General features: G+C 41.4%; 3 protein-coding genes across 4 annotated transcripts in view; 1 reads left to right on the top strand and 2 right to left on the bottom strand.

Annotated features, from left to right (window-relative positions):
• The window catches only part of LOC102293726 (pecanex 3), a 28,765-nt gene extending 26,135 nt beyond the window's left edge, over positions 1-2,630 (top strand). For both annotated transcript variants that reach the window (XM_005941406.2, XM_042228322.1), the window contains one exon: positions 767-2,630. In XM_005941406.2, coding sequence (XP_005941468.1) covers positions 767-907 — 141 coding nt within the window. In that variant the 3' untranslated portion in view covers positions 908-2,630. The remainder of the gene's footprint in view (positions 1-766) is intronic.
• A 2,623-nt stretch (positions 2,631-5,253) lies between these two features.
• On the bottom strand, positions 5,254-13,661 carry zgc:165604 (uncharacterized protein LOC792578 homolog). The gene is made up of 7 exons (XM_005941413.3): positions 13,501-13,661; positions 12,522-12,682; positions 11,602-11,668; positions 11,384-11,515; positions 9,929-10,084; positions 7,333-7,455; positions 5,254-7,253 (listed from the first exon to the last, which is right to left on the bottom strand). Exons 1-7 carry the CDS (start codon positions 13,592-13,594, stop codon positions 7,051-7,053), a joined length of 936 nt encoding a protein of 311 aa, XP_005941475.1. The 5' UTR covers positions 13,595-13,661; the 3' UTR covers positions 5,254-7,050.
• A 2,173-nt stretch (positions 13,662-15,834) lies between these two features.
• dlat (dihydrolipoamide S-acetyltransferase (E2 component of pyruvate dehydrogenase complex)) lies at positions 15,835-24,586 on the bottom strand. Its single transcript, XM_005941415.3, has 14 exons — positions 24,147-24,586; positions 22,466-22,567; positions 22,265-22,389; positions 21,678-21,837; positions 20,273-20,399; positions 19,975-20,150; positions 19,732-19,879; positions 19,575-19,642; positions 19,204-19,290; positions 18,793-18,900; positions 18,565-18,683; positions 17,129-17,291; positions 16,896-17,032; positions 15,835-16,815 (listed from the first exon to the last, which is right to left on the bottom strand). The coding sequence occupies exons 1-14, from the start codon at positions 24,399-24,401 to the stop codon at positions 16,686-16,688; spliced, it is 1,905 nt and encodes a 634-aa protein (XP_005941477.1). The 5' UTR covers positions 24,402-24,586; the 3' UTR covers positions 15,835-16,685.
• Positions 24,587-27,794: the final 3,208 nt, after the last annotated feature.

Here is a 27,794-nt window from a genome sequence, read left to right as displayed (position 1 = left end):
CCTGTTGTTAGTAAATCCACTCAGACCATTCTGTTTTATCATATCAGTGTTTTTTGTAGAGTTGCTTACAACTGAGTATTCGCAATATGCTAAAGTAAATAATCAGGCACATGGACAAAATGGAAAAGAGGAGTTTAAGAAGAATATGCTGTGTTTCTATGGTTACTGCTTCCTAGATTTGAGTCTTGCTTATGTTAACCCCCAAAAATTGTTCCTTAAAATATTTTAATGTCTCTTCAAACCCACTCAGGGCATTTTTTTTAGAGTGTTTGGGGATATTTTACCAGACCAAATGTCTGAGGAGTTCTGAGACAACAGAACTGATAGATTGATCAGTAATGAAGTAAATCTTTAGTTATATTTCTGCCTACATGATGTCTTTACAGTAGACGGTAGGCAGACAGCAGACGATAGTCACACCTACTGAGATATTGCATTAAGCTCATTTGAACAGATGCACATATGCAGTGAGTGGCTTGTTGTTGTTCAGTAATTCAAACAGGAAGTGGTTTATAAATATGGCATGCTTTCTCAGATCATGATCCAGATTGCTCAGTGGGACGTCCTTTTTGTACCTGTACCTGTGCGAATGACTTGATTTGCTTTTGTTTGGACCTCGATGATACAGATTTTGACAGCACGTTGAATCATTTTGTTTTGTTCAGCTGTGAATATGAAGCAGTGGGCTTTTCTTTGCCTGCCTTGTTGGTCGTGCTGTTGATAAACGCACTTAATCGTCTTCTTATTATCAATCTGTCTCTTTCAGCCTGCTCCTCCTCCATCCCTACAAGAGGCCGGTCTAACGCAAGATCCACTGGGAGCCACTCAGACGACAGATCCATCCCCGGACCCTCCCACTCCCAGAGAGGAATCCACAGAGCTGCCTTTACTTGATCACCTGCGCTGAGTCTGCACTATTGACAGTTTCTACAGTGAAAGCACACCGCAGTTGAATGTGGACCGGTCCAGTCCGGACTCATTCCAGCCTTTGGGACTCATTCCATGAACTGTTGTTGAACTAACTCAGCGCAGCCACAGTTTGGAAGTCCTCTGATGGCACTTTGAATCAAGCGTGGATCTGGGAATATACACATCACTCTTCTTGTTAGTCAAGAGAGAGCTAAACATAGCATGCTGAGCTGATGCACGTCAGACCATGAAATCATTTTAGCCAACCTGTTTATTCCAAAGTCAGCTTTCATCACAACTCGTAAGACCTGATGATGTACTCATTTTTAATTTTACATTTTTTTCTTTTCCCGACTAAGCACTCGCTGTCTCTACAGCCAACCATTTGGTTGTAAAAGTAGTGACAGGCCAGACAGGCCAGTGCAAATTATAAGGGATATTTTGCTTGAGGATTGTTTATTTTTCTATACTGGAGACTAGAGGACAATCTCTAACTTGGCGTCTGCAGCAGCATTAGGTTTTTTTCTGTTTGTTTGGGGGGCCTCATAATAAATCCAGAAAAAGAAAAAGGACCAGTACATTGCTGTACGTGCAACTAAAGGACGCGTGGAGACCACAATAAGCCTTGTTTTTGTTTTCCCCCCACATGTAACCATCCTCGCCGGACAGTTGTGCATCAAACAATATTTCACATGACATATTGGCTAATTTCAGGAGCCTCCACTTCTTTTCCCCTGCACAAATACACATATTATATGAGGAAGAAGAAGAAAATAAAACAAGAAAACATTATTCTTGTACTCTGGCCCATTTTCCTGCAGAGGTGCCTGACTATATCAACAGTTCTGTCTCGGAGCAAGTTTCAGGGAACACCCCCACCCCTCCAAACAAAAAACAAACTCCCTTCCAGCCCAGCTGACATGTGGTGCTTTTACTGCTAGTTTACAGCGTATGTAGGCTTGGACATCGTGGGGTCCTGTATCTGACTAGCAACCTGGAGAACTTCAGACAGAGCTGGTTTCCATTAATCAGGATCAAACAGAGGACGAGTCAAATCTGTGAAAAATTGTGTTGATCACAAATTCACAAACTGGGAGTGTAAGGAACTTTTTTTTTTTTTTTTTGCTTTGGTGAGTGGAATGTCTTCTATTTTTTGTTTTTTACTTGAATCTTCACGAATCCCTCGGTGTCGAATGTGCACTGAGTTTGTTTTCTTTGGATTACTGATCACTAATGTCCTCCCTGATCAGATCCAATGAGCTCATGGCTTTCTGAATAGCCGGGGTCCAGGCTGCTTTGTGAGGAGAGCTGTGTTTGCTAGGGATGCACTGATGTCTAAAATAACAGTTTGTCTGATACCCATATATATTTTTAGCTGCTTGTTTTTCTTTTGTTTTTTAAGTTACTTATCCTCCTTTTGCACCAGGGAAACAAAAGACGTCTTCAATATGAAACTATTTTAAGTCCTCCTTCTCCATCATGCTGTTGATGTGACACTACCGACAACCATTAGCCACTGGTTAACCGACCATGTGATTGGCTGATACATCAGTGTATCCCCAGTGTGCTCTTTGCCTGCAGTCTGGGCCTTTCTGTTACTATACTACTGCTTCTGCATCTCCTGCTACTACTACTATAATACCCACTACTACTGCTGTTTCTACAACAGTTAAATCCAGCGTTTTAGTTGGAAATAAACAAAAGCTGAATAAATACTGAAAGCAAAGGTGGAATATTTATTTGATTAATAATGTCTTACAGATGTCTTTAACGGGGTTTGTCTATATGGTGTGTTGATATATTGAGTTGGAAATCTGCCTTCTGTCTACCCTCCCGCCCCCTCCCCTCAGTTTGTTTGGTGTCGTCACGTTTGCACCATCTCACCGACGGCTCTTTTTGGTTATTTTTAAGTGTGGAACATAACTGGAAGTGTTCCTGAAATCGCTTTAAGTTTGTTTCTTTTCCCACGCCTTTATTTTTATTTTTTTTTACCACTGTGAAAAGCAGAAAAACGGGAGAGTTTCATAAAACAAAAAATAAAAGAAAAACTTGCAGTTCTGTCAAAAGATTTAGCCCCAGAAGCTTCCCCGGGTCCACTGGCTTTGTCCCCGACGGTTTCCGGCTCTTCGCACTGGGTGAAGAATTCTTAAACGACCTCGTGCCATAGCATGAATCGCCATATGCTGCTTTTTCCTCATAAATGATTTGTTTGGGTTTTGGGTTTTTTTTTTGTTTTTTGTTTTTTTTTTCCCTTCCCTGCTGGAAAGTTGGATGGAGGCCAGTGTTCTCAGGGTGTATACTGGGAAAGAAACTGACTGCTTCTGCAGGAAGACTTACAATAGTTGCTCCCTTTTAGTCCCTCTTTTTAAGAGATGTTCTGCATGCTGTTAAAGGCTATTTTTTTTTTTTCTGCGCAGTGTCCCCCCCCCCTAGCCATTTTAAGCTTTTTAGAAGATAAAGCTCAGCAGCCTCCCCCCTTTCTTTTAATCTTTTGAGCAGCCCTTAGTTTTTTGGGGTTTTTTCTCCTTTTTTTCGAGTGGCTGTGAAGAAACAGGTAAAAGTGTGTCAGCTTCCATCTCAAACTGCATTAGAAACTCCCACAACTCAGGAAAAACAGAGACTTTTCTGATCAGTGCTGTTTTCTGTTTTTCTTTTTTCATTTATTTTACTTCTAAACGACGGGGAGCTCGACTTTTGTTCAGTTTTGCTTTTTTTTTTCCTTTTAGTTGGAGTCGGGGAAGCACAAGTTGACAGACAGATGTGAGTGTCCAAAAAAAGGGATTTCTTAATCTCTGACGTTCTGTACAGCATGTTTGGTATATAAATATATTTAAAATATAAATCTATTTTATTATTGGATTTTGTTTTTGGGGGGGGGTCTTTTTACATCAAAGACACTATGCTGATGTTTAGGGGAGGGACTCTCGTGTTTACCTGTAGAAAGACACCTGAGTGAAGAGATGCGCCCTCTCCACGTCAAGATGTGCAGTTTGGGAAGAATTGGTTCATACTTCTTTTGCACAAAAATGTATCATACGCCATCCCACTTTGTTATAGTTTTGTTATTTTTAGTTACTTTTGGAGGGGCGGGGTCTTTTATTTAAGAACTTTAAGTCGATGTTAAATGTTCTGTACAGTTTTTTTTATGTGATTTTTTTCCCCCTCCTATTTAAATTAAAGGTTTTTGTCTTTGTTTGGAAATTAACTGCTGTGTGATTTTATTTTCTGGCATTTGTCCTGTTGGTCTGTTTTTTGCTGTTGTTTTTGTCTGGAGGATTTTCAATCTTTGTCCTAGCAGCTTAAAGCCTTATGCTACAGTAAAAACAGCACCACTGAGCGGGCACTCGGGTTTAATTAAACTGTACGCTCACCTGTCCACTTCATCGGGTAATCTGTTTAACTTCTCGTTAACGCAAATGTCCCCAAGGAAAAATGGATTTGGTGTAAACAACATGATAGCATCATGTTCAGCATGGTGGTGGAGGGGTGTGGGGGATATTTTCTTGCACACTTGGTACCAATTAAGCATTGCTGCGGAGCATGCTCATCCCTTTTTGACCACAGTGTTTCCAGCACTATGGCACTGTACTCAAACAGCTGCCACAGTCACCACATCTCAATCCAGTGGCGCACCTTTGGCATGTGGTGAAACAGGAGCTTCATATCATGGATATGCAGCCAACAAATCTGCTGGAATTATGTGCTGATGTAATGTCACCATCGACCAAAATCTCTGAGGAATGTTTTCCGGCACCTTCTTTGAGGCAGCACTGAAGGTAAAAGGATCCCAACCCAATACTAGTGAGGCATACCTAATAAAATGGCCAGTGTGTGGCTGCTGAAAATATTCAAAAGCCAAAAAAAGGCAAAAGTGGAGTAAATTTTTTTCTTTTTCTTCTTTTTTTAATGTGTCTGCTGTAAGTTGTCCAAACTTTAAGGCCTCTGCCTTGTACTGTGGGTGTGTCCAAACTGATTGACAGCTCTGCTGTTCCTCTTTTAAGTTGTGTAAACGCTGCTACTATTGGTGGGCTTGCTCACAGTTTAGCGACCTTACATAATAATAATAATAATAATAATAAGCTTGCTCCATATTCTCACAGTATGAAGGGGCAGTGGAGTCACCAGTTTGTAGTTTAAAATTAATGTGTTCGCTAAACGCAAGTTTCTCACACGTTTAACTGAAGAAATTTGGCAGAAACTAAATGTTAGTCACAACCACCCATTTCGAATCCTGAGTTATTCATTCAAAAAAATGCTCTAAAAGCATTGCAGTGTCACTGTCCTCTTACACTGAACAGTTCAACCTCGCGTCCAAGGGAAATGCTTGGTTTTCTCAAGAGATTTATTTTATTTTTATTTTATTTTATTTTTTTGTTTCACACATGGTACAGCAGTAATGCATTCCCATACACAACCTTCCTTTCAATTAAAGTAACACTGTTTCCATGCATGAAAAGGAGCAGGAAGAAGAATAAATTCTTATTGATACTTGCCCCCTATCTGTGATAATACAAGTAGGCAACCAAAATTACACTATGACAATATTCTGCACATAACAAAACAAAACAAACAGAACAATATACTCAACAATGAACAATACCACTAAATATCAAACTAAAAGGATCATTTTTCTACAATTAAATTCTATTATTTTCAACTTCTTCATACTGGTTTATCATTTTATTCTTATAGCAGATTTTAAATTGAGAAACATTTATACAACACTTAAGATGATCACTGAGAGAATTCCAGTTTCTTATGCCTATGACTGTTGGACACATTTGCCTTTGTGTGGTTCGAGCAAACCGATGCTTAAAATAAAACTTCCTTCTGCCGTCCCCATTTTCTGAACACAATACAAATAAACTTTGTAACTTAAGAGGTAGTATTTTATTTTTCGCTCTAAATATAATAGTTAAAGTCTGTAATTTCACTATGTCACTATGTCACTATAAACAAATTATTAGTGTGTTCTCTATATTTAACATTATGCATAATTCGAAGCGCTCTCTTCTGTAATAAATATAATGGTTTCATATTAGTCACGTATGTATTCCCCCATACTTCAACACAATAACTCAGATAGGGTAGAAACAATGAAAAATATAATATTCTCATTGTCTTGTAATCTAATATATATCTAACATTACCCAGGATATAAATACTTTTAGCCAACCTTTTTTTAACATCTTCAATATGTATAATATATTTCCATGTTAACTTGTCATCCACTATTACACCCATAAAACGGAATTCTGTCACTCTTTCAATTAATACTCCCTCTATAGATAATACTATCTCTTCAGGTTTACACAGTTTCCGAATATCATAAACTTTGTTTTTTCCATATTCAGCGATAACTCATTTACATCAAACCATTTTTTAATTTTTTTCATTTCAAAAACCATAATTTTAACCAATTCTTTCAAGTTTTCTCGCAACAAAAAAAAAAATTTGTATCGTCTGCAAACAAAACAAAATTTAACATTTTTGACACATCACAAATGTCATTTATATATAAATTAAAAAGTTTTGGTCCTAAAACAGAACCTTGAGGGACCCCACCTTCTATTTTCATTCTATCAGATGAATTGCCTAAACACTGCACATACTGAAACCTATGATCTAAATAGCTGCTTAACCAGTTCAAGGAAGAGTTGGAATGAAAACCCAATGACATTTTCCACTGGCAACCTAAATTTATCGACTGTGATAATGTGCATAAATATTCTTGCCTGACACTTTCAGGGAAATGTAGGTATTTGTTTTATTGAGAAGTTAGATGATTCCTCTCTTGTTCGCGAGGTCCATGTGAAGCAGAAGCCAGGTAAGAGCTTAGCTCAGAATTATGACCAAAAACAGGGAAAACTTACATGAAAGATGGTGACTTGACTTTGAGTGCAGTTTTTTGTCTTTGGTTAAAGCTGAGGGGATCATTGATGGTTACCTTTAAAAGCCGGTTTGGAGGAAATGAGCATAAATGAGACGCATTGCTATTACACCTTTCAGAACATTTATTCCACTTTTATTTCAAAGTTTCTGATGCTTTACAGCTGTGGAGTAACATTCAGGGAACACTGGTCTGGGCTGCAGACATCTTTTACATGGATACATTAAAAAGTCCCGAAAGTCCTTGAGAAATCAAACAAAAGAGCGTTTCATCAGGGACGGCGTGTACCGTATCTCGTTATAAAACTCATCCTTGTCTCCTCTCCCCTTCCTCAACCTCCCATCCTGCCCTGTGTGATGGAGCCACAGAACGAGCACCAGCAAAGCCAGCAACAGCAGGCACATAGACAAGGTCAGCAGCACACCCTGCAGTACACCAGAGGGACTGTCTGGGGCTGGGCAGAAATACAAGAACGTTTTATCACAGGGCATAAAAACTGGCAGAGGGTTATGGGTGCACAAAGAGGATCTTACTGCTGTAGATGGATAAGTTGATGTAGCAGTTCTCTGTTCCCAGGGTGTTAGTGGCGGAGCATCGGTACAGGCCGGAGGTCTGAGAGGACACGTTGACAATTTGAACAGAGCCTGATAGTTCACCTTAGAGAGAGGAAGACGAGTATGACGGTGAGTGCGCTGTCTTACAAATCTCATGCTTAATTAAACTTCCAGCATTATATAATGGCTAAAAAATTAGAAAGGAACACTTTTTAATCAGAATATAGCGTTAAGGCAGTTAAACTTTCTGGGATATAGATGTGGTGACTTAAGTATCAGAGGGGGTTGTTAATCGGTTTCAGCTGCTTTGCTGTTAATGACAATAACAACAGGGGCATTGAAGGCCAACAATAAGACAACCACCAAGACAGGAATGGTTTTACATGGTGGAGGACTCTGCCATTTTTGTCCTTCTCATTTTTTCTGACTGTTTTCAGTAGTGGTTGGTGGTGTCAGACAAGCTGGGGTGAGTATTAGGAAATACTCACCCCTAGGGTCAGGGCCAACTGCTCCAGGATAACACATAACTATGTGCCATTGACAGAAGGTTTGCTGTGTCTCCCAGCACAGTCTCAAGAGCATGGAGGAGACAGGCAGTTACTCTAGGAGAGCAGGACAGGGCCGTAGAAGGTCCTTAAACCATCAGCAGTACCAGGATCTGATCATCTAGGCAACGGCACCCTGACCCATTAGATATCAGGATGAAATCCTTGGATTGTCAGACTCTACGCTGGTGCAGTGGGTCCTGGGTTCCTTGTGGTGTTTGACAATAACACAACTTCACGTGGTGAGAAAATGCAGACAGTTTCTGGAGAATTAAGGTATTGATATCATTGACTGGCTCCAATAGAACACCTCTGGGACTTTATGTTTCAGTCCATCCGACACTGCCAGGGTGCAGTTCAGACAGTCCAGAGCTCAGTGATGCCCTGGTCCAGATCTGGGAGGAGATCCCTTTGAATTTGTCTTTGAATTTAGTCTTCTGTAGGTTAATAATTTTCATTTCCATCAAACAAGGTGGCATCCTTTCTTCTGTTACCCGGTCCACATCAATATAGATATCCGGCATGATTTTTTCCCCCCAATGAGATCAGTTGTGTTTCTAGGTATTCCTTTAATTATTTTTAAGTGGAGTATTAAGCTTATTTCCAGGAATATGTATTTTTAAGCTTGAACTCTTTACATTATTCATGTTTCAAAATAATCCTTATTGATCCTATAAATGGCTTTATTTCATCCACCATCTGAAGAGGACAAACTGAGCTTCCCTCTCTTTGAGGATCTCCGCACTACTTCAAAGAAACCTTCTCCTGATTGGGTGCCCATCAGAAGCAAAAGATCTGACAAGCTGGTGGGTTGGGGCCACTATACCGAGTACCTGTGGCTGCGAGGTAGTCATATTTATCATATCCTCCTAAGAGTAGAAAAAACTGTCAAAAAACAATAATTTAGAGCACTTAGGATCACCTGCACATGTGTGAACGCTAATATCTAAAGCGTGTGTCATGTATGAGTATTTAACCTGAGAGAAAATAAGCAAGAACACATCAGTGCTCTTTTTAAAGAGCATTTGACTACTTTATGTTATTAAATTCACTTTAATTCGGTTTATATAACACCTGTTTACAACAAAAGTTATCTGAAGGAAGTTTACATTTAAAGAAAAAACCCTACAGTATTGGGGAGAGAAGCCCAGCAGGCTAATGGGTAAGAAGAGCTCCCTATTAATAGGAAGAGACCTCCAGCAGAACCAGGCTCAGGGAGGAGAAGCCATCTGCTCCAACCAGTGAGGGAGTGAGTGAAAGTGAGCATTTGGAAACCACCAGACAGCAAACAGGACAAAACACAAAGCAGGAGTTAATGATATGCATTAGTGGGAGAATAACCTTCATGATGATGACATTTCTTTCCACTCAAGTGTTTATATAGAAAAGCTTTTTTTCTTTTTAAATCAAAGATCTTTGATAAAAGCTCTTTTGTACCAGATCTGGTAAAACTTGTGTTTTAGCCACAGGTCTCATGCTGAGTGACATAATTATTTCTGTGGGGAAAAACTGAAATAAAAAGCTTATCCCATACACTGGAGACTAAAGTTAAAGTTATATTTGCTAATGATGCTCCAATTCAGTCCATCCTTTCTTTAAATAGTCGATTTTGTTTTTCTAAGAAGTGCAATACTAAATTTCTCTTCCATTTAAACAGTCCTAAATACACTTTTATTTTAAAACACTTATGACTTTAATACGCCTTCCTTTTTTTTCTATAGCAGACCCGTGTGTGTGTGTTTTTGCCTTAAGTGAAAAAGCCACCAAGTGGTTAAATACTTTTTAATAGGCACTAAATCTGCTTGTCATAGCCGGAAGCCTTATTGCGCTATAATGGACTCAATTATAATATCCATCATATTTCACTTGCACTATTAAATTCAAACATTTACTGTGCGTCATTTTAGGGTCATTTAGTTGACTCTTTTTGGACTTTAAGATCTAAATAACGATCTGCGCACACGATTATTTTGATTCAGCTCAAGGGGTGCTTTAAGTTTAATACATATCCGTGTGTGTGTGTAACTGACTCTCCATGTTGATGGGAAGGGAGATTTCATCTGGATTCAGTTTATCCCAGCGGATCTCTGGAGTGGGGATGCCCTCTGCCACCAAGCAGGACAGCCTGACACTTCCTCCCATATTGATGTCTCCATCCCACTGGCACACAGGCAGCGAAGGCGGCACTATAGATGACCCACAGATGAATTTCTTAAAAGATGTGATACAAACCGAGACGACCCACATTTGAACTTTTAAGCCGGTGGCTTTTAGAAGCAAAGCTGAAAGATGGTCTGTAAAAATTAAACTATCTGGCAAACCGCTGACTCAATAACATTTAAACTCTCTTGTATAAATGGATTTATCAATGTATGCCTCTGGGATAGCATTCCAAATTTCACATTATCTGTGCTTTTTATCTGTATTACAGCTAAAGTTAATGGTGTATATTTTGGGGGGTTGTGGTCAACTGTGTTGTCATATCAACATGTGACAACACAGTTTAAAATAGTCTTGTTTTATTGTTACAACAAGTAATGTTGCTGTAACAACAGAACATGCTCGTCCTGGCTTTGCTCTGCAGAAGCTTATTTCTGCCACTGAAAAAATAAAGTTGCTATTTATAGGTCAGAATTTCAGGTTATTGTCTCAAAGGTTTGAGTTATCTTAAAAATTTGACTTAGAAGTTTGAGCAAATTAAGGCTCATAACTCAAAAATTTGAGATGAGCTGAAATTTTGACTTCCAAGAACAAAAGTGCTTCTAAGCATATGCTTCACCTCTATTCAGATTATGCGTCCTTTGTCCCAAAAGCATGGGAACTGCTGGATTTACTTTAGACAAACCTTTTATCACATTACACTCACGTTATAGCAGCTCTCCCAAATCAGTTTTAACCTTCAGGGATTGTGCAATTCTCTGTCAAAATTATGAGATCTGATAAGGTTTCAAAATATTTTTCCTTTATTGGATGCGCTCTGCTTCAACCAAAGCACTGAACAACATTATGTCTTTATCAGCCGATTCACACCAGAGACAAACTCGGTTTATCAACTAAGATAGCAGAATTCACCCTAAGAGCTGTGTGAATGTGTGTTGCCAAATATTATAGAAATCTTCCCAGCAGGTTGTTCATTGGAGGAAAAGTCACAGAGCCACCAAAGTCATTAGGAAACCTCCCCTCGGCCGCATGATTGTATCTAGAAAATTGTGTGAGTCTGAACTAAAAAACAGACTCACCAGCAGCACCACGATTGCTGTCGGCAGGGCTACAAATGTTTTAATTAACCTAACCTGTTTGGCTCCTCGGTATTTGCTTTACAAATAAATCCACAGCAGTTTTGGCAGATTTGGTTTGGAAAACAACAAATATCATAGTCAGAATCACAGAGAAAAAAAAAGACAAATGGATCACCAATTCCTGCTTTGGTAAATGGTCATAATGTGCGAGTGCTTCTGCCAGCTGCTCAACTCTCAATAACTTACCCAGAACACTGAGCACCAGCTCTCCGATGCCGGGATCTGTAATCTCCGGTGGGTTGTTAACCATGCAGCGGTAAATACCAGCATCTGAGACCCGTGTGTCGTTCAGCATGATATCTGCACTCAAAGGAAGACCTGCACAAGGAGCACATGAAATAATGTTTTTGTCCCTCTTCAGTATCAAGTTTCATCTATGAAAAGAGGATCATCTTACATTTTACCTGTGAAACCCACCCTGCCAATGAGGGAGGGGTCTTCAATCACCTGCCCGTGATCGTACACAATCACCTGGAAATCAATTAAAACAAGGATGTCAAAGTCCATTTACATTGTGGGCCACAAACACTTTGATCTTAAGTGTAAAGATGTTTAGCTACACATTTAATCCTGGGGATATATAAGAAAATAACTGCAGTTTTAATGGTACGCCTCAGTTCTTCTACCCAATAAAGAAATGCTGCTGCAGTAAGTGAAAAAACAAAATCAGTCAGATCGATGTTTTAGGCTTAAATTGTAGAAAATATGCAGAAAAAGTTCTGGAAGCTCATTTCACAGTTTGTCCTGTAACAATGAAACAAAGTTTTTGTTAATTCACAGAAAATGTCCTTTTTTAAAATTTGGATTTGGTGTGTGTGTGTGTGTGTGTGGTGCAGTATGAATGGTCACTGGGAAGACCTTTGCCAGAAGGAAAAGCTGTAAAACTTATTCCCTGTTTCACATTTTCCAAAGCCGTCCAGGGGGCCAGATTGGAGTGTTTACCGGGCCACTTCTGGCCCCTGTGCCTTAAGTTTGAAATAAACTGATTTAAAACAAAAGTTACTCGAACACAACAGGATATGTAGAGAATATAAATGGACTGGAACTTATATAGCACCTTTCTACCTGAACACTCAAAAGGCTTTATACAACATGCCTCATTCTCAAGTGCTGTCTATGTGACGCACTACAGGGTTGTTCTTTCTGTGTGAAGACATTTCTCTTCAGTATCTTGCCCACAGATACTTTGGCATGCAGACGGGAGCAGCCAGGGAACCTAACCGCCAAGCCTCTAATTAGCAGATCGCCTGCTCCACCCCATGAGCTACAGCCATGCTAAAATATGCAATTGCAAGGCATCACCCTGACAGATGTATTGCCACACCTGTATTGGGGCTTCTGGACTGGAGAAGGGAGTCAGCGTCCAGATGATGTTGAGTCTGGAGAGGTGGTTGGAGGCGGAGGTGTAGAAGGAGCAGGGCAGGACGACAAAATCCCCTCGAGCCACCTCCAGACTGGATTCTCTCATGGTTACCCTGAGCGCAGCTAGGAGGGGGGGAAAGATTCAAATGAGACGAGCCATACCTATGACATCACACAGGTATTTCTTCTTGTTTTATCGTCACCCATCTGCTGTTTTTCTGCTGACGTGCAGACAGCACCAGGCCTCACTCTCCCCTTCATTACTGCAATAATGAACCTCCTCCCTCCTCCTCTCTGCCATCCCCGGGCCCTTTTGTGTGCGTGGGAATTGAGCGAGCACAGTCGTCGTTAATTAAACTTGACAGCTCTGAGGTTGAGCCAGATCCGTCACAGGACGAGAAGAACAACAGGCCACTTCACTAGGATGTGTTTGGTCATTTCTCTTGTTGTTTTTACGTAGATCACAAGTTCTGAAAATGCTGGCCTCAAGAGAGACTTTCATTAAGACTCAAAATGTCAAACATACTGTATTGTATTAATATTAAAAGGTCACGCTTTAGAGGCAGTTGATTAATAACGGCACTAACATGAATAAAGCCCCTGTAGCTCGTACTAAATAAATATCATCTCATTTGATGAATTTGTGCATGTGTATACAGCGAACAGTCCACGCATGCATCAAGAGGTCGCCCACAGTCTTACATTTCTGTCTGGAAAAGCTTAAATGCTTCTTTCTAAATACTCATAAGGTTTTAGGTTATTCATGTCACGTCTCCTTTTACACTAGAGAAGGAAAATTCTGCCTTAGCAATATCCGTGCAAAGAATCACAGAGTCGCAGCAAACATTCGTGAAACTTTGCAAATCCTTCAAACACTCGAAGCTGCTGCAGTGTACTAAAGCAGCAATAATTCAATCTTTTCTTAAGACAGGCCTACTCACTGTTCTCCTGAGCGGTGAAACACACACACAAGGTCCAGAACATCCATCTCCCTGTAGCACCCATAGCTGTTAGGGAAGACAGAGAGGCAGTCATCTCATCCCTACGGTCTCCAAGCTGGTGGCCCAAAAAACCCAGGCATGCATGATTAATGTATCGAGTGCTGCGATCAACCCCTCCCTGTTATTTTCACTCTCTGTCTCTGTCTCTGTCCCGTTGTCAGCTGGGAGAATTTTCTCTAATTAGGTTGTCAGGTAAGCGAGTGCACAAGGAATTTTTCTGCTCCTATTAGCTGTTCCTACAGTGGTACCTACAGCGTGAGCTTGTAGTCTAATTAGTTAGTGTAGCGTGACGAAAACTGCAGCTGCAGAAGCTACAACGTGCATGTATTCAGCAAGAGGTAAGCAACATGGTGCGGCCATGGGAGTGTCAAACCTTCATGGTTGTTTTCCAAATTCAGGAGCATCTTATGTTTCATCTTTGCAGAGGTGAAACAATCCGTGCACCAGGTATAGTAAACTAACTGAACATATTCTTAAAATGGATTCATTTGTCAGCAAATAATGCTCATTTATGTTCATAATCCATACAGCTTCTTCCATCTATGCAATCCGGGGTCTCTGAGGGGGCCCGAGCTGATTTCAGTCAAAATACAGAGACCTGTCCAGGGTGAACCCATCCTGGTCAAGTTAGAATCACCAATTGACCTAAACGCACGCATGTATTTGGTATGTGGGAGGAGGCCGGAGTACCTGAGATAACCCACACAGACATGAGACCACAGAAAGGCCCGAGCCTGGATTCAAACAAACAACCGAAGAGCTTCAGACTTTTGGGTGTTGTCTCAAATAAGCTTTTGGGCATTTTGTTTTTACCATAAAGCCAAAAATCCACGCTCTCTGCCGTTGTGGTAAGAGGCCAAAAAAACAGCTTTAACATTTTGCATCATCTGGTTATTTACAGCTTCAAGGCTTCAAGAAAAAATGAAGGTCGTCAGTGGTGCAAAGAAATGTTCAGAGGCATGTTTTTGAGACTAGAAGAGCCATCAGATGATGACATCCTTCCGTTATGACCTACAGGCAAAATAAAAATCCACCAGAGCTCCTCTTTGATGTATTTACATAAAATGTGTTCACTAAGTAATGACTCACTAAGTCGATCTGCCGGGCACGTTCTGCAGTCGTCGTCTAAACATATAAACTGTTGTCACATTTATGGAATTCATATGGGAACATAAGTAAATGCTGCCATGTTTCACTGTAATGGTTCATGGAGAAAGACCCAACTGTGCTGTGGAAATCGGATGGGCTGTAGAAGAGTGGTGCTCCATGTATGTGTATGTATATATATGTAGAGAGAGAGATTTGTGATACCATGGGGATTTGAATAAATGCCTACGCCATCCGCACCCAGAACAGCACCAACATATGAAGGGAAAAAAAAGATCTGGACTACAAAGTTTATGGCATCATTAAACTATTAAGTTCTTCAGATGGAGGCACTCCCACTGAGATAGAAATGCTTCGAAGGATGAAGGTGATGATAGGGAACAGATATTAGACACAGATGTGCAGCGATTCATTCTTTTTTCCACCGCTACCACACACACACAAAGACACATCCACCAGCTCTACTCACTGTAGGAGTCAAACATTCAGGCTTTTCCTTTGATTCATCATCCACCCATATTTTTAACATGAAAAATTGACTGAAATGGTACGTTGTGGATCACAAAAGGTTTTCACTTAGACAGCAGTTGTCCTTGTTCTCTCCTGGATCGCCTGGAGCTTTCTTTAGGTGCCTTTCCAGCTTTGACAAAAGTCCTGCTGGGATAACCACATTTACTCAGGGCCTTCTTGATATGCTTTTCTGCTCCCCTGGCCACCATATCTGTGGGGATGATATCCACGCTGTGTTGTAACGTTCTGATGACACCCAGTTTCTTCTCCAGAGTGTGATGAGAGTCTGATCCATATGTGTAGGTTTATGGTACAAAGCAGTTTTTAAATGTCTCCCATTACTGATGGAAATCTCAGTCTAAGAAGGCTAACCTTTCACTTTTCATATCTTCACTGGCAAAGTTGTGTTGGTCCACAGAGTTAATGTGATCAGTGAACTGTGGCACATCCTGAGATTTGATTTTCACCTAGATGTCATCCACATACCTGAACCAATGTGGTCATTGAGGCTCCAGGTTCAGGTGTCGTTTGCAATCAGACCAATGCCCAAGAAAGGTACATCACTTGCACTTCGATTTGGGCAGATCACCGTGTGTGAATGCAATCTTACATCAAGTCTTCCAACAACAACAAAACAAAGGAGCTTATGGCACAAGGTTGTCTTCACCCAGTTTATTCAAATTACAAATAGCATCCAGCACCACCTTTGTGCGTTCCAGCTGTGAAATACAGAATGTTTGAGACTAGAAAACAAAACATCCCCGCTGAAGAGAGATTTGGCAAAACTGTTGAATATTTCCTGTAAGGGCAGCCTTTTTCATTCTGAGCTATACAGTTATTAAGTTCTATGGTGAGGTCTCCAAGAGCTTGATTTGTTTTTATCCAAACGTCTCACCACCATATACAAATATACACATACAACTCTTTTCATCCACAGTCAATATACATAACCCTAGCTTCACCCTCCCTACAGAAAACATCTTGTATTTTGAGTGTCTGGGATCATAACAGGGACAGGTGTGTAGATCTGTGTGAGCCTCAACATTTAGATCCCCAACAAGCATACAAACAGCTTAAATCTTTTATCCACAAATAGCATTTCCTATTTTCTAACATTCACAGATTCCCGTATGCAAGTTGGCAGAAATAGGGGTGTACGGGATAGATTTGCTCTCTGGTTTGACATGTAACACTTCCCTTTTTAGTGACGCACAGTCAGTTGCTCTTCTAGGGTAAGTTGCTCCTAATTCTGGTCTCGTGTAAGATGGGGGCCACAATAAATAGAGTATAGGTGAGAAAGCGCAAGAGGGGAGACAGATCGGTAGGAAAGAAAGCGAGACAGACAAGTAAGCAGAGTGAGTCCTGCCTCTTCCCCTTCTGGGTAACAGGGAGTGACCTGGTGCCAGGGCCAGCCAATCACGGGAGGATCCAGACCAGTTTAGACCAATCGGATCGCTTCAGTGAGAAGCCTCTGCCTGTTGCTGCAGTTTGATGGCAGTACAGTCTCGTCACAACAGCATGGTGACGGGTTTCTCCAGGAACTTGCGGAATTCTGCGAGCCACTGTGCACCGACCGCGCCGTCCACCACCCGGTGGTCACAGCTCAGCGTCACCGACATCATGTTGGCTACGTCAAACCTGCAAGGACCCGCTGCATTAGACGGCAGTTTAAAATGATACCATGCCATTCTGTTACATTACTACATAAATGCACAGACCCTTTTTCGTTGTCAGCAGGCATGAGGCGTTTCTCTGAGCCACCGACAGCGAGGATGCAAGCCTGAGGAGGGTTGATTATCGCCGAGAAGTTCTTGATGCCAAACATGCCTAAGTTGGAGATCGTGAATGTACCTCCCTGGTTGGGAAAATAAAGAGGACAATTTAGGTTTGCGAAGAAAGGAAAAAAAATAAAATAAAATTATCACTCAGTCAGAATATTAAAAAGCCTTACCTGGAACTCGTGAGGCTGCAGTTTGCCGTCTCTTGCTTTGCCAGCGAGAGCCATCACATCTGAGCTGATGGAGGTCAGTCCTTTGATGTGGGCGTTAAACACTATGGGCGTGATGAGGCCACTGGCTGTGCTCACGGCCACACTCACATCCACCACGTGATTCCTGGAAAACATAAATAAAGTCATTACAGATGCCGGCGCAGTTCTCGCTTCAAGGAGACCCTTTCGAAACTGAAAGACTTATTCCGAGCGCTCTCTGCTGGCAAAACTGAAACTGCCAACCCGAGAAATATCACATCAATAAGATAACTGTCATTTAAGCACGAGCATACAACACAACTGGAAGCACTGGTGAACTTTATATTTACAGACAGGCACTCTTATTAGAATAAAAGTATAACAATATGTTTTATACTACCATAAATAACTATAAATAGAGAGGTAAATAGTGCTAATAGCAGCATTAACAATGATACAAGTAGGCAGTGGAGCACACCAACATAATGGGAAGTCTAATAAAGGCATTGTAACTATTGCACTTTGCACTTGAGGGAGATATTGCATTATTATTCTAAGTCAACAAGCTGCTTTCAGGCACTCTGTTATTCACAAAAGGTGGCCACAGCGAGTAGCTCCGCGGGTTTTGATTTGGCACATTTTTATACCAGATGCCATTACTGACACAAACCCAAAGAGATCTGCGTCTCCTACCAGGATGTTTTGCTTGTTGGGCGAATGTGTAAACGAGTGCACTATAGGGCCACTATTATTCTAGATCAATACTGCACACTTCATCTTAACAACTAAAATAAAGAAAGTCTCACGCAGTGTAGGAAACTGATTACTGTGCAAGTGACTTCATGCACACTTAAACAGCACAGAAAATGGAAATAATTTCAGCTACGAGCAACGTTAATTTCATGTTGCTACTCTCCCCTCTGCTGCAAATAAACTGACACCTCACCAGTGCTAACGAGACTTTGTCTTTGATTATTAAAATCATGCTGCCCAACTTTGAAATGTTTCAATCAAGCGCAATAATTAAAACAAAATAACAAAGTTAATTTATCTTGAAATTAAAAATCTAAATTTTAAACTTCCCTATCAAGTTAACTTCATTTCTCTGCATCTATCTTGTGGTTGTACACGTCCCGGCTGCTGTGAGAGAACCACCAGTCTGCACTAGTTGCTTTCGGCCGTGATGGTTTCTGCCTTCAGTAACAAGGTTTTATCATTTAAATGACTTACTGGCGTAATGTTCCCCAACGGCATGTAAACACACTGTGATGCATGCACTCATTTAAAGATAAGATCCAAAGAGACAATGGCTGGGAATACAAAGCAAGATGGATATTTCCACAGTCAGGAGAACGTGTTTTCGGTTTGCTGCTTGTAGGAACTAAACTCCATGTGGCTCTTAATGAGTTTTTACTCACTGACGAATGACTGTGTCCAACCAGGACGAGTTGCATTCAGGAACCTTCAGGCAGGCCAGAGCACTAGCTTTGATGATGAAATCATTCACACTAAGTTTGATATTCTGGGCTTTCACCTCCTGCAGAGAGAAGAGGTTGAAATCGTTTATGAGATGCTGGAAATGAGGTTTTAGTGCAGTGATAAAAACAAAGCTACAGTTACATTTCTATTAGAAAGCACAAACTCACAGCGTTGAGTTCTTTTCTAAGCTCAAGCACTTGGTCCATGTTGACATCTACAGACAAATAATAGTGGGGGATGGTTTGTTTGGACTGCATCAACCTCTGAGCAATGACCTGCAGGAGAGACAAATATATGCACTTTAGCTTTGATCCATTATTCATCACCAAGAGGAATGAGGTGTGCTGGCTGGGTCTGTTTTGATAAATGGAGTGCCCGCCTGTGGGGCAAAATGTGTTAGCACAGGTCAGAGATAACAGAGCTACACTGAGATCTCCTCGGGACATTTGCCTCCAAGCTCTCAATACACCAGCACAGCACCCCGCACAGAAGGAGCCGCTAATGCACCGACTGCTAGCAGCGGAAGTCATCACAGAATGTAATGGCCCATCAAGAGGCAGGTGTGTGGTGGTGCTCACCTTGCGGATGTTGCTGATAGGGATGTCTGTGAAGGTGCCAGTTGGTGCAGCAGGGGCTGGTGCAAATGCAGGAGCAGCTGGAGCAGCCTGCAGACGTAGAGATTTAATTTGCATTACAGACAACAGAAACAGAGGTTCAGGAAATTAATTAATAATTGTGATTATTTGCCAAAACAGATAAATCACTGTCCTGCAACAGCTAAATGTATCATTTAAAAGAAAAATGGGCATGACTGACAGGGACTTATTGATCAGACTGTCAGTATTACATCGGTATTAAGAAAAGGACCATTAAACAATAAGAACGGTTACACATGATTTAACTGGGCTGATGGGCACTAATGTGACTAAACAGTATGGGTTTCCCTTACAGGTGCGGCTTTTGGTGGAACAAAGTTCTCAATATCCTTCCTGGTGATGCGTCCATCAGGGCCAGACCCTGAACAAAAGAGTATTTAAAATTTTACAATTAAAATGTAAAAGCTTCAGCAAACGCTCTTCGTCCATCACATAGGTCCAGCTACGTACCGCTGACTTGAGCCAGGTTAATTCCTTTCTCGGCAGCGAGTTTCTTGGCAAGCGGGCTGATGAACACACGACCCTTCCTGGGTGCTGCAGGGGCAGCAGCTGCTGCTGGTGGAGCAGGACTGGGTGATGCAGCAGCTGGAGCTGCGACCTACAACATAAACAAAGTGTTCTTAAGGCATCTTAAAACTGTACAAAAGCCAAATGACTTCTTATTTGAAAGTGCAGGTTTTCTGTGAGTCTCACCGGTGCTGGAGGTGGTGTGGAAACCTCAACCACCCCAGTTTCAACGTAATCCTTGAAAGCGGCAATGTCGCTTTCCTTCTCTACAATGATGCAGAGCGGCGCGCCCAGAGGAACATCACGGGTTCCCTCCGCCACCAGAATTTTTGCCAAATACCCTTCCTCTTGCACTTCAAAGCCTGCATGCAAACACACAGGACCAGGATGTACTAAAAGTAAGATCATATAAATATTTTTTCCTCTGTAGTGCTGAAAGTGAACACGCTTTAGGATCGATGTGTTCAAATCCATTTGGATTTACCAATGGTCGCCTTGTCAGTTTCGATCTCAGCTAAGAGATCTCCTTCGCTCAGCTTCTCTCCGACCTTCTTCTCCCAGCGCTGCACTGTTCCCATCGTCATGGTTGGAGAAAGAGCAGGAAGTGCGATCTGTAACACAAATTCCCACAAATGTGAACAATAGACCTGAAAAAGACTGACAACCTCATCTAGTCAAGTTACAACAAACACTGTTAAAGGTCTAGAGAAAATTTCTTCACGATCACCCCTGAAGACACTGAATGATGTTACAGGGACATTCACAGCTGAAGTAAGGGCAGGGACAATTTTGTGGCACAGCCTCCAGCAAATTAAAGCCTTTAACCTCTCTCTGATTAAATGATGATGTGGTGTAACATTATTTTTGTTAGTTTTTTTAAATAAGGAGAAAGAAAATAGTCCTTCAAATAGAGAAAGTTAAAAATATAACAGATAGGACAGTCTAAAAATGGCAAGTTAGCCTTCTTAGACTGAGATTTCCATCAGTAATGGTGGACATCGAAAAGCTGATACCACAAACCTACGCATACGGATCAGTATTTAAGGTTTGACCCTCATCATCCACTGGAGCATAAATTGGGTGTCATCAGGACGCTACAACACAGAGCGAACACCATCCCCACAGACACAGCAGCCAGGGAAGCAGAAGAACAGCACATCAAGAAGACCCTGAGTAAATGTGGTTATCCCAGCTGGACTCTGCAGTCTATTTACACCTACAGGCCAGTGGACACTCTTTCAATGATGAGGATGTACACATCCTGGACAGGGAGGAACGCTGGTTTGAGCGCGGAGTCAAAGAGGCCATTTACGTGAAAAGGGAAAGACCCTCTCTGAATCGAGGAGGGGGCATAAGGGTACATCTTTCGCCATCTTACAATACTGTGATTGCAGCCATTCCCCAACTCTGTGAGCCATTGATCAGTGGGCTTTGATCAAGGGTCATGAGAATTTGCATAATTAAAATTAAGGAACCGACCTCCCAGCCCATTGTTCCTTCAGTGGGCTGGTTTCAGTCATTATGCAAATGTACTGTTTATAAGATTGGGGACTCAGCTGAGACTGAGGAAGTCACTTGGATGAGTGACGAAACGTTTCTCCCACTAAACACTACGTCCAGATGAACAGAATCAACTTTTGGCGATATAACAGATACATGGAAACTACACATCCACGGAAACTGTTTAATGCCACACAAAGTAGTAAAATCTGACGCATGATCAGAAGAGTCCATAGTGGTACCCGCTTCACTGCCCTGATACACAGTGATCCTGGACAACCCTGATCAAACCAAGACTACGCGCACAAAACATCATCGTAAACAGATGCTGTGCACATCACAAATCTACGGCTTTCTGACCGAACTCGTTTATGGGAGAGCTCGCTTACCTTCAAGTGTGCGGGATAAGAGCTTCCAGGGGCTGCAGGTTGAGCTGCCGCTGCAGCAGCGGGTGGCGGAGGCGGAGCAGAGGCAGTAGGTGAAGGAGTGGCACCGGCTGCTTTGATCGAATCTAGTGTTACATCCTTAAAGGCTGAGATCAAGTCAGGGCTGCAGAGGAAAATATATCCACAAATGAGTAAAAACTGACGCAACTGCATCGAGCCATACGGCACCCTGTCAGCTTTTAACCTCCCATATTTGATTGTGGCACCTGGCAATTTTATTGATATAGCACATTTCATTACATTACATTTCATAACAAATGTAGACGTAAACCAAGTAGCATTAAAGTTTATTTTAAGGGTTTTCTGAAGATTCGAGTCTTTTTATCATGTTTGTTAAAGCTCTAGGATTAATGATGCACTTAAAGGACTGAAAAAAAAATAAAATAAAAGCAGCATTTTGCCACTATCAAAACAGAGTGCTCCCCATTTAATGTTTTTCAACTATTAATTCGTCCCATTACTATAAAAGAACAACCACCAGTGAACTAACAGGCCTCAGCTCTGAATCTGGACTGTCCAAACACACTAACTTGTCAACTGTGATGCAAATCACGGCTCCAACGTTGACATCTCTGGTTCCTTCAGGAACCAGGATCTTTGCCAGATAGCATTCCTCCAGCATCTCAAATCCCACAGTGGCCTTGTCCGTCTCTACCTACAGAGAGAGGCAACATTAGAAATGTACACCACGATCATGTTTTGCGGCAGCGTGGGCACACGCGGCTCCTAACCTCAGCTATGAGGTCACCCTCGCTGATTTTCTCCCCCTCCTTCTTCTCCCAGCGAGCGATCGTTCCTGTCTGCATGGTGGGCGACAGTGCAGGAAGCTCCACCTGAAGAACAAGCAAATGAATAAAATCAAAGTTTAACCTAAAACTTAAAATAAAAAATTATCTGTATCATCCTTTTAGAGTATCCAAAAGGCCAGTCAAAAAAGTGCCATAAGTCAGGTGTTGTAACTGCTGTTGCTACATCATCATCATCATCACCTCATTCATTGCTCAATAAAATGACCTACATCCACTTTACCACAGCTGATTTTTATTGAGTTTTTTTTATATAACAGCAAAGATGAATGACATGCTATTGGTGGAGTAACACAAAGGTGGAAGGACTACTGAGAAGCCTTCCACTTTAGAGTCAAAAATAGAGGGTTTCATTCAGGCTCACAGCCTCAAATCTGCACCTATGCTCAATTAACCTAACAAGCACACCTCTGGACTGTAAGGGGAAAGTGAAGCTGCCGGTTTCATGATTTAGGGGACAGCATGTAATTTCCACATGCAGCACTCCCGACTGACAAAGAGGTATAAACCAGCAGGTCACTTAAATTGGAGGACGAGCATGTCAGACTTCCCACGTTATAATTGTTTCATGTTTTCAGGAGTTCCTGAAGTTGTTCCACAACCAATTAACCATCAGCTCCCTCCAAGTCCTCTGTCTAATGCAGTAGAGGAGAACACAAATCACCTGCTCTAACTGACTTGGGGAAAGTGACAAAGTATGAATCTAGTCTTTTTAAAACTTTACAATGAATGCGCTGTGTTAAAATGTCTCAGACAGAGGCAAATATCGATAGTACTGAAACAAACACTGATATTGGGATCAGATTGTGATACAACCTGTACTTTACTTCTAATGTCTAAGATCTAAGTTCTGTGTTAGATAAATTATTTTTGGAGAAAGTAAAATATACCTCAAACATTTGCTCTGAAAAGTGTCTGAACCTTTTCGCGGTACCTGTCACATCCTTGTTTTTTGTAAGCTATAGCACATTTAAATAACAGTGCTTTAGAGAAAGGTACATTTATGTTCCAAGTCTAAAAAAACTGTTTCAAAATAGATGACAAGCTGAAAGCTGTACTTTGTTGTGGAAACAAAATACAGCCATTATGGAAGGTAAAGCTCAGTCAGTCAGTGGTCATTAAAAGTTGTTCACAAGTTGCAAATTTATGATGAATCACCTCATAAACAATAACATACTGCTGTTCCCTCCTTAAGCTGTCTTGATAGGTTACAAGTATCGGGATTGGCAATCCGAAACCCTGTATTTACTTGGTATCGGGATCGATACCAAATTTTGCAGTATCGCTCAGCACCATCAGGCATGTGTTACGTTTTTATAGCCCAAGTATTTCCTATGGCCTCCGTGTTTGGGGCACACAAGTCAGGTTTGACGGATTGGTGTCATTCAGGAGAACCGCAGCACAAACAGTCACAACAGTGTCTCCAGTGAACAGTGGAGAAACTAATCGTTCAACAGTTCCTGCTAACCTCATACAGGGAAGAGCCGGATTTCCAGCTAATAAACAGAACCATGAACAGATCTCTGTAACAGGCAGGGAGGTCAAACCAGCTAACGCGGTGAACACGGGTGCTATAGCAACCTGACACCGGCTCCGGTAGCGTTACCTTCTGGTGTGGCGGCAGGCTGTAGAAGCGCTTGCACTGACATCCACTTGCTAGCTGGGGAGACCGCAGAAGAGTCGCTCTGTAGCTGAAGCCGGAGTCCAGAGAGGCGGCTCGGGACCCCGCTCCATAATGAAGCCGTCTCAGACAGCTGGTTCCGGGAGCAGAGCGGGAGCTGAGCGCAGCAGGCCCGGCCGGGAGGGCACGGGGACACCGGAGCCCGGAGGACGGCCTGAGCCGCAGGATCAGACGAAGCATTTCGCAGCGGTTGGGATACTATACAGAGCTGGTGAATAATATGTATGACTTACACCAGCATGAGAACTACACCTACACCGAGGGTCTCTTCTCCCTGACAGCCAACCCCTATTTAACTCCTCACTTTCTAATGACCTCCTCCAGCCCCAAACACAACCATTTACGGCTTTCTTGCTTGTGCTGTCGTAGCTTTGTCGTTGGTGTCGTAAATCGCAGCGTCTCAAAATTCAGTCGCTGAATACCCCCAAAACAAAAACAAAACAACAAAAAAACACCACCACTGTCAATATAAGTGCAATGCTAAAGAAACAAAGTAACGCAAAGAAAAAATTATAATAAGAACTATTCAAACTGTTTTTAGCGATAAATGTAATTGTGCTGTAATCACATCAATGACCACATGATGGCAGTAGATTCTTTTACTGGGAAGTTTGCCTGGGTTCAGCCAGCCTGTGAATCTTGATTTGAATGTATTACAGTGAGAAGTTTACATATACCCATCATAGCATAGGTAGGTGACTGTTGAAAGCCCACTTTTTATATATGTTGTTGTAACTGTTTCAAAGTTATTAGCATGAATCTGCAATGAGTTTTCTTCAAATAAAAGAGGACTTCGGTGGAACGAAATACAACCTCCATGTGTTTCATTGAGTGTTAGCACGATCTACAATATTTGAAAGTATTGTTAAAAAAGTCCATGAGTTTTTCTGAAATCTTGCTGTCATGCCTACACACATCAACCGAAGGAAGAGTTAAGCCTGTTTCAAGCTCCAGCCTCTCATCCCAGGCTGATGTGCGCCTTGCTTGATGGGACAAATCAGACATTCCTAAGCATCACATTAGATTCCTCTTTCACTGGGATGCCACAGTCTATTTCTTTTCCCTCCCCCACAGATGAAGCAGAGAAGAGGAAAAACCAGTTCAGAAGTCACCCCCCTGCCCCTGGTACACCACCAACCTCTATTGATTGAAAGGTATATTTTTATTTTTAAGAAATAAAAAAGTTAAGTTTACTCAGAATATACAGTTTAGTTCAGTTGCTAATGGAGTGATGCTTAGTTAACAAGCTGAGTTAAATAAATGTGTGGTGAATGATTGTTTAAACTAAGTATCATCAGTTAATGTAACTCTGTTATTAGTATATTCAAATGATGATGCATTACCACCACCAACTGGTAGAATATGGAGATAAAGCTCATCAGCTATTATTTGACATAAAAACTCACAAAGTGTTAATTATAAACAGAAAAAAAATCACAGCTTAACCTTGAATGGTTTTAAGCTTTGTCCTTCATTACTTCCCATCTCTGCTGATATCACATATCCACAAAATAATTAAAGCATCTGATTGGTGCTGTTATAATAACCTTTCCCTGAACATTAAAAAAAAAAAAGAGAGAAATCATTGATTTCAAGCGACAGCGAGGGGCGCTCAGGCCACTGGAATCAGGGGTTGACGTAGAGAGGGTGCTTGCTTTATATTTCTGGGAGGTCCTTAAATGGACAACGAACGGTGCTCCTATTATTAAAAAGGCACAACAGAGACTTTATTTCCTCAGAATACTAAAGAAGGCCCACCTGTCTGCAAATCTATTAGAGTCTTTCTACCTCTGCTCAATATAAAGCCTCCTGACGTACTGTATAACAGTCTGGTTTGGGAACTGAACCCTCCTCCCACTTGTGACATTACAGTAAGTTTCTACTCACTATAGACTCAGTACCCCACACACTTTTTTGCAATAAGATATATTACATTTTCATAAGTGGCTTCACACTGCTTACTGTCGTTTTTTTTTTTATATTTCTTGGTATTTATTCAATGTGTATCTTGATAATTGATCATTTTATTGTACTCCATTTTAAATGTACATCCAAACCTCCAGGAAATCTCAGTGTTTATCCCACAGAGGATAAACGTTCTGTCGTGTCAGTTTTCATGAAGCACCAGGAGTACAAACACTTCCTTTGCCACACTTGACATACTGTATGTATCGTAACCAAGCCTCAAGTTGGACCCAGAAAGCAGACCCAGACAACAAAGAATATTAAAGCCTTTATTTTCAACACACAAGAAAGGACTAAAGAGGACAGAGGTAACAATTAGCAGTGACAAAATACAGTGGTTTGGTAAACATGGCGTGGTGACGTAGCTATGAGCAACCAGAGAAACGGGACAGTGACAGTGAAGGTAACTGGAGCATGGCTGGTATGTAATGGTCACACTTGGGAGAGAGGAGAATGGAGTTAGAACGGGAGCCAAGGGTGAGTTTAAGAGAAGGTGAGTATGACAGTTTTTCCTAGCTTACTTGCAGGAGGAGTGATAGAGGTGGCGTGAGTCCAAGAGGATTCGTGAGTGTGAGATGGCTGACCTGAGTTCAGTTGGGTCTGAGGTGATGAGTGGGCAGGAGGGCATGGAGGTGAGGCGCCAAGGAATTCCCAGAGAGCAGGTATGAAAACAGAATCCCAGAGGTGAGTCTCAATCATGCGCCATGAAGTATCCGGGAGCAACTAGAGCAAGAGATAACAGCGTAAGCAGAGCACTTAAGAGAACAAACATGAAACATGGGAACCAGTTACCAACATAGAGGAACCTGGTGGAAATTATGCCTTATGGTTGGTAGAATATGGCTGATATGAAGATGCACCTGGTCGTTTTTTGTGCTGTATCGGCTGTTTCTATAGCACAGACTGACTGAAGTGGTAGAAGTGAGATTTAGAGTCTATTCTTGGCAGTGCACCTGGGTTAAGAAGTGAAGAACTGCCAAGCTGGATGGGGCAGTCCTATTATAAGTGAAATAATCATCATTTCATATCTAACACGTCACAGACCTGTCAAATAACTATAAAGACAATGGATGATAAAGTCCAGCAGGAGTGTCCAGAAAGTGATGTGTCGACTATAATGAAGGACGCAAAACGGTGTAAAATTACATACTGATCAAAGTAAGTCTCATCTACTAGCCAACTGTGTTTTATGAAAAAGATTTGGACTCAGTCAGGGAAATAAAAGATGGGAATTTAATAAATTTAAATGCAAAGTATACAAAGCTACAAAACAAAAGAAGGAGGAGTTGGTGACTCCTCACAAATAAATAAGAGCCCTGATATGCCCGAGAGTTTTTGTCTTTGTTGACTTTTGACCTACATGTGTTTAAGGCTTTTCACCCCGGGGTTGTTTTGCTTTTCTTTGTGTTAAGATGTTGTTTTTCTGTTTATATGAATCTGTTCAATTAACTCTGTTTCAAGAATTCTGCTCTTTTCAAGAATTAGCAAATCTTTCAATCCATCCAATTCTGTGTGAGTAGTCAACACAATGAGGGTAACTCTGCACAAAGCACATTAAATGGACTGATTTTAAGTTTTTAACCTCTAAGCTCTGGTTTTATGCTTTTT

This window comes from Haplochromis burtoni, unplaced genomic scaffold (assembly GCF_018398535.1).
Source record: "Haplochromis burtoni strain Fernald_Lab_line unplaced genomic scaffold, NCSU_Asbu1 Contig_318, whole genome shotgun sequence".
NCBI classification, from domain to species: Eukaryota; Metazoa; Chordata; class Actinopteri; order Cichliformes; family Cichlidae; genus Haplochromis; species Haplochromis burtoni.
Note: the sequence above shows the minus strand (reverse complement) of the source record. Positions and strands in the feature narration are given on the sequence as shown.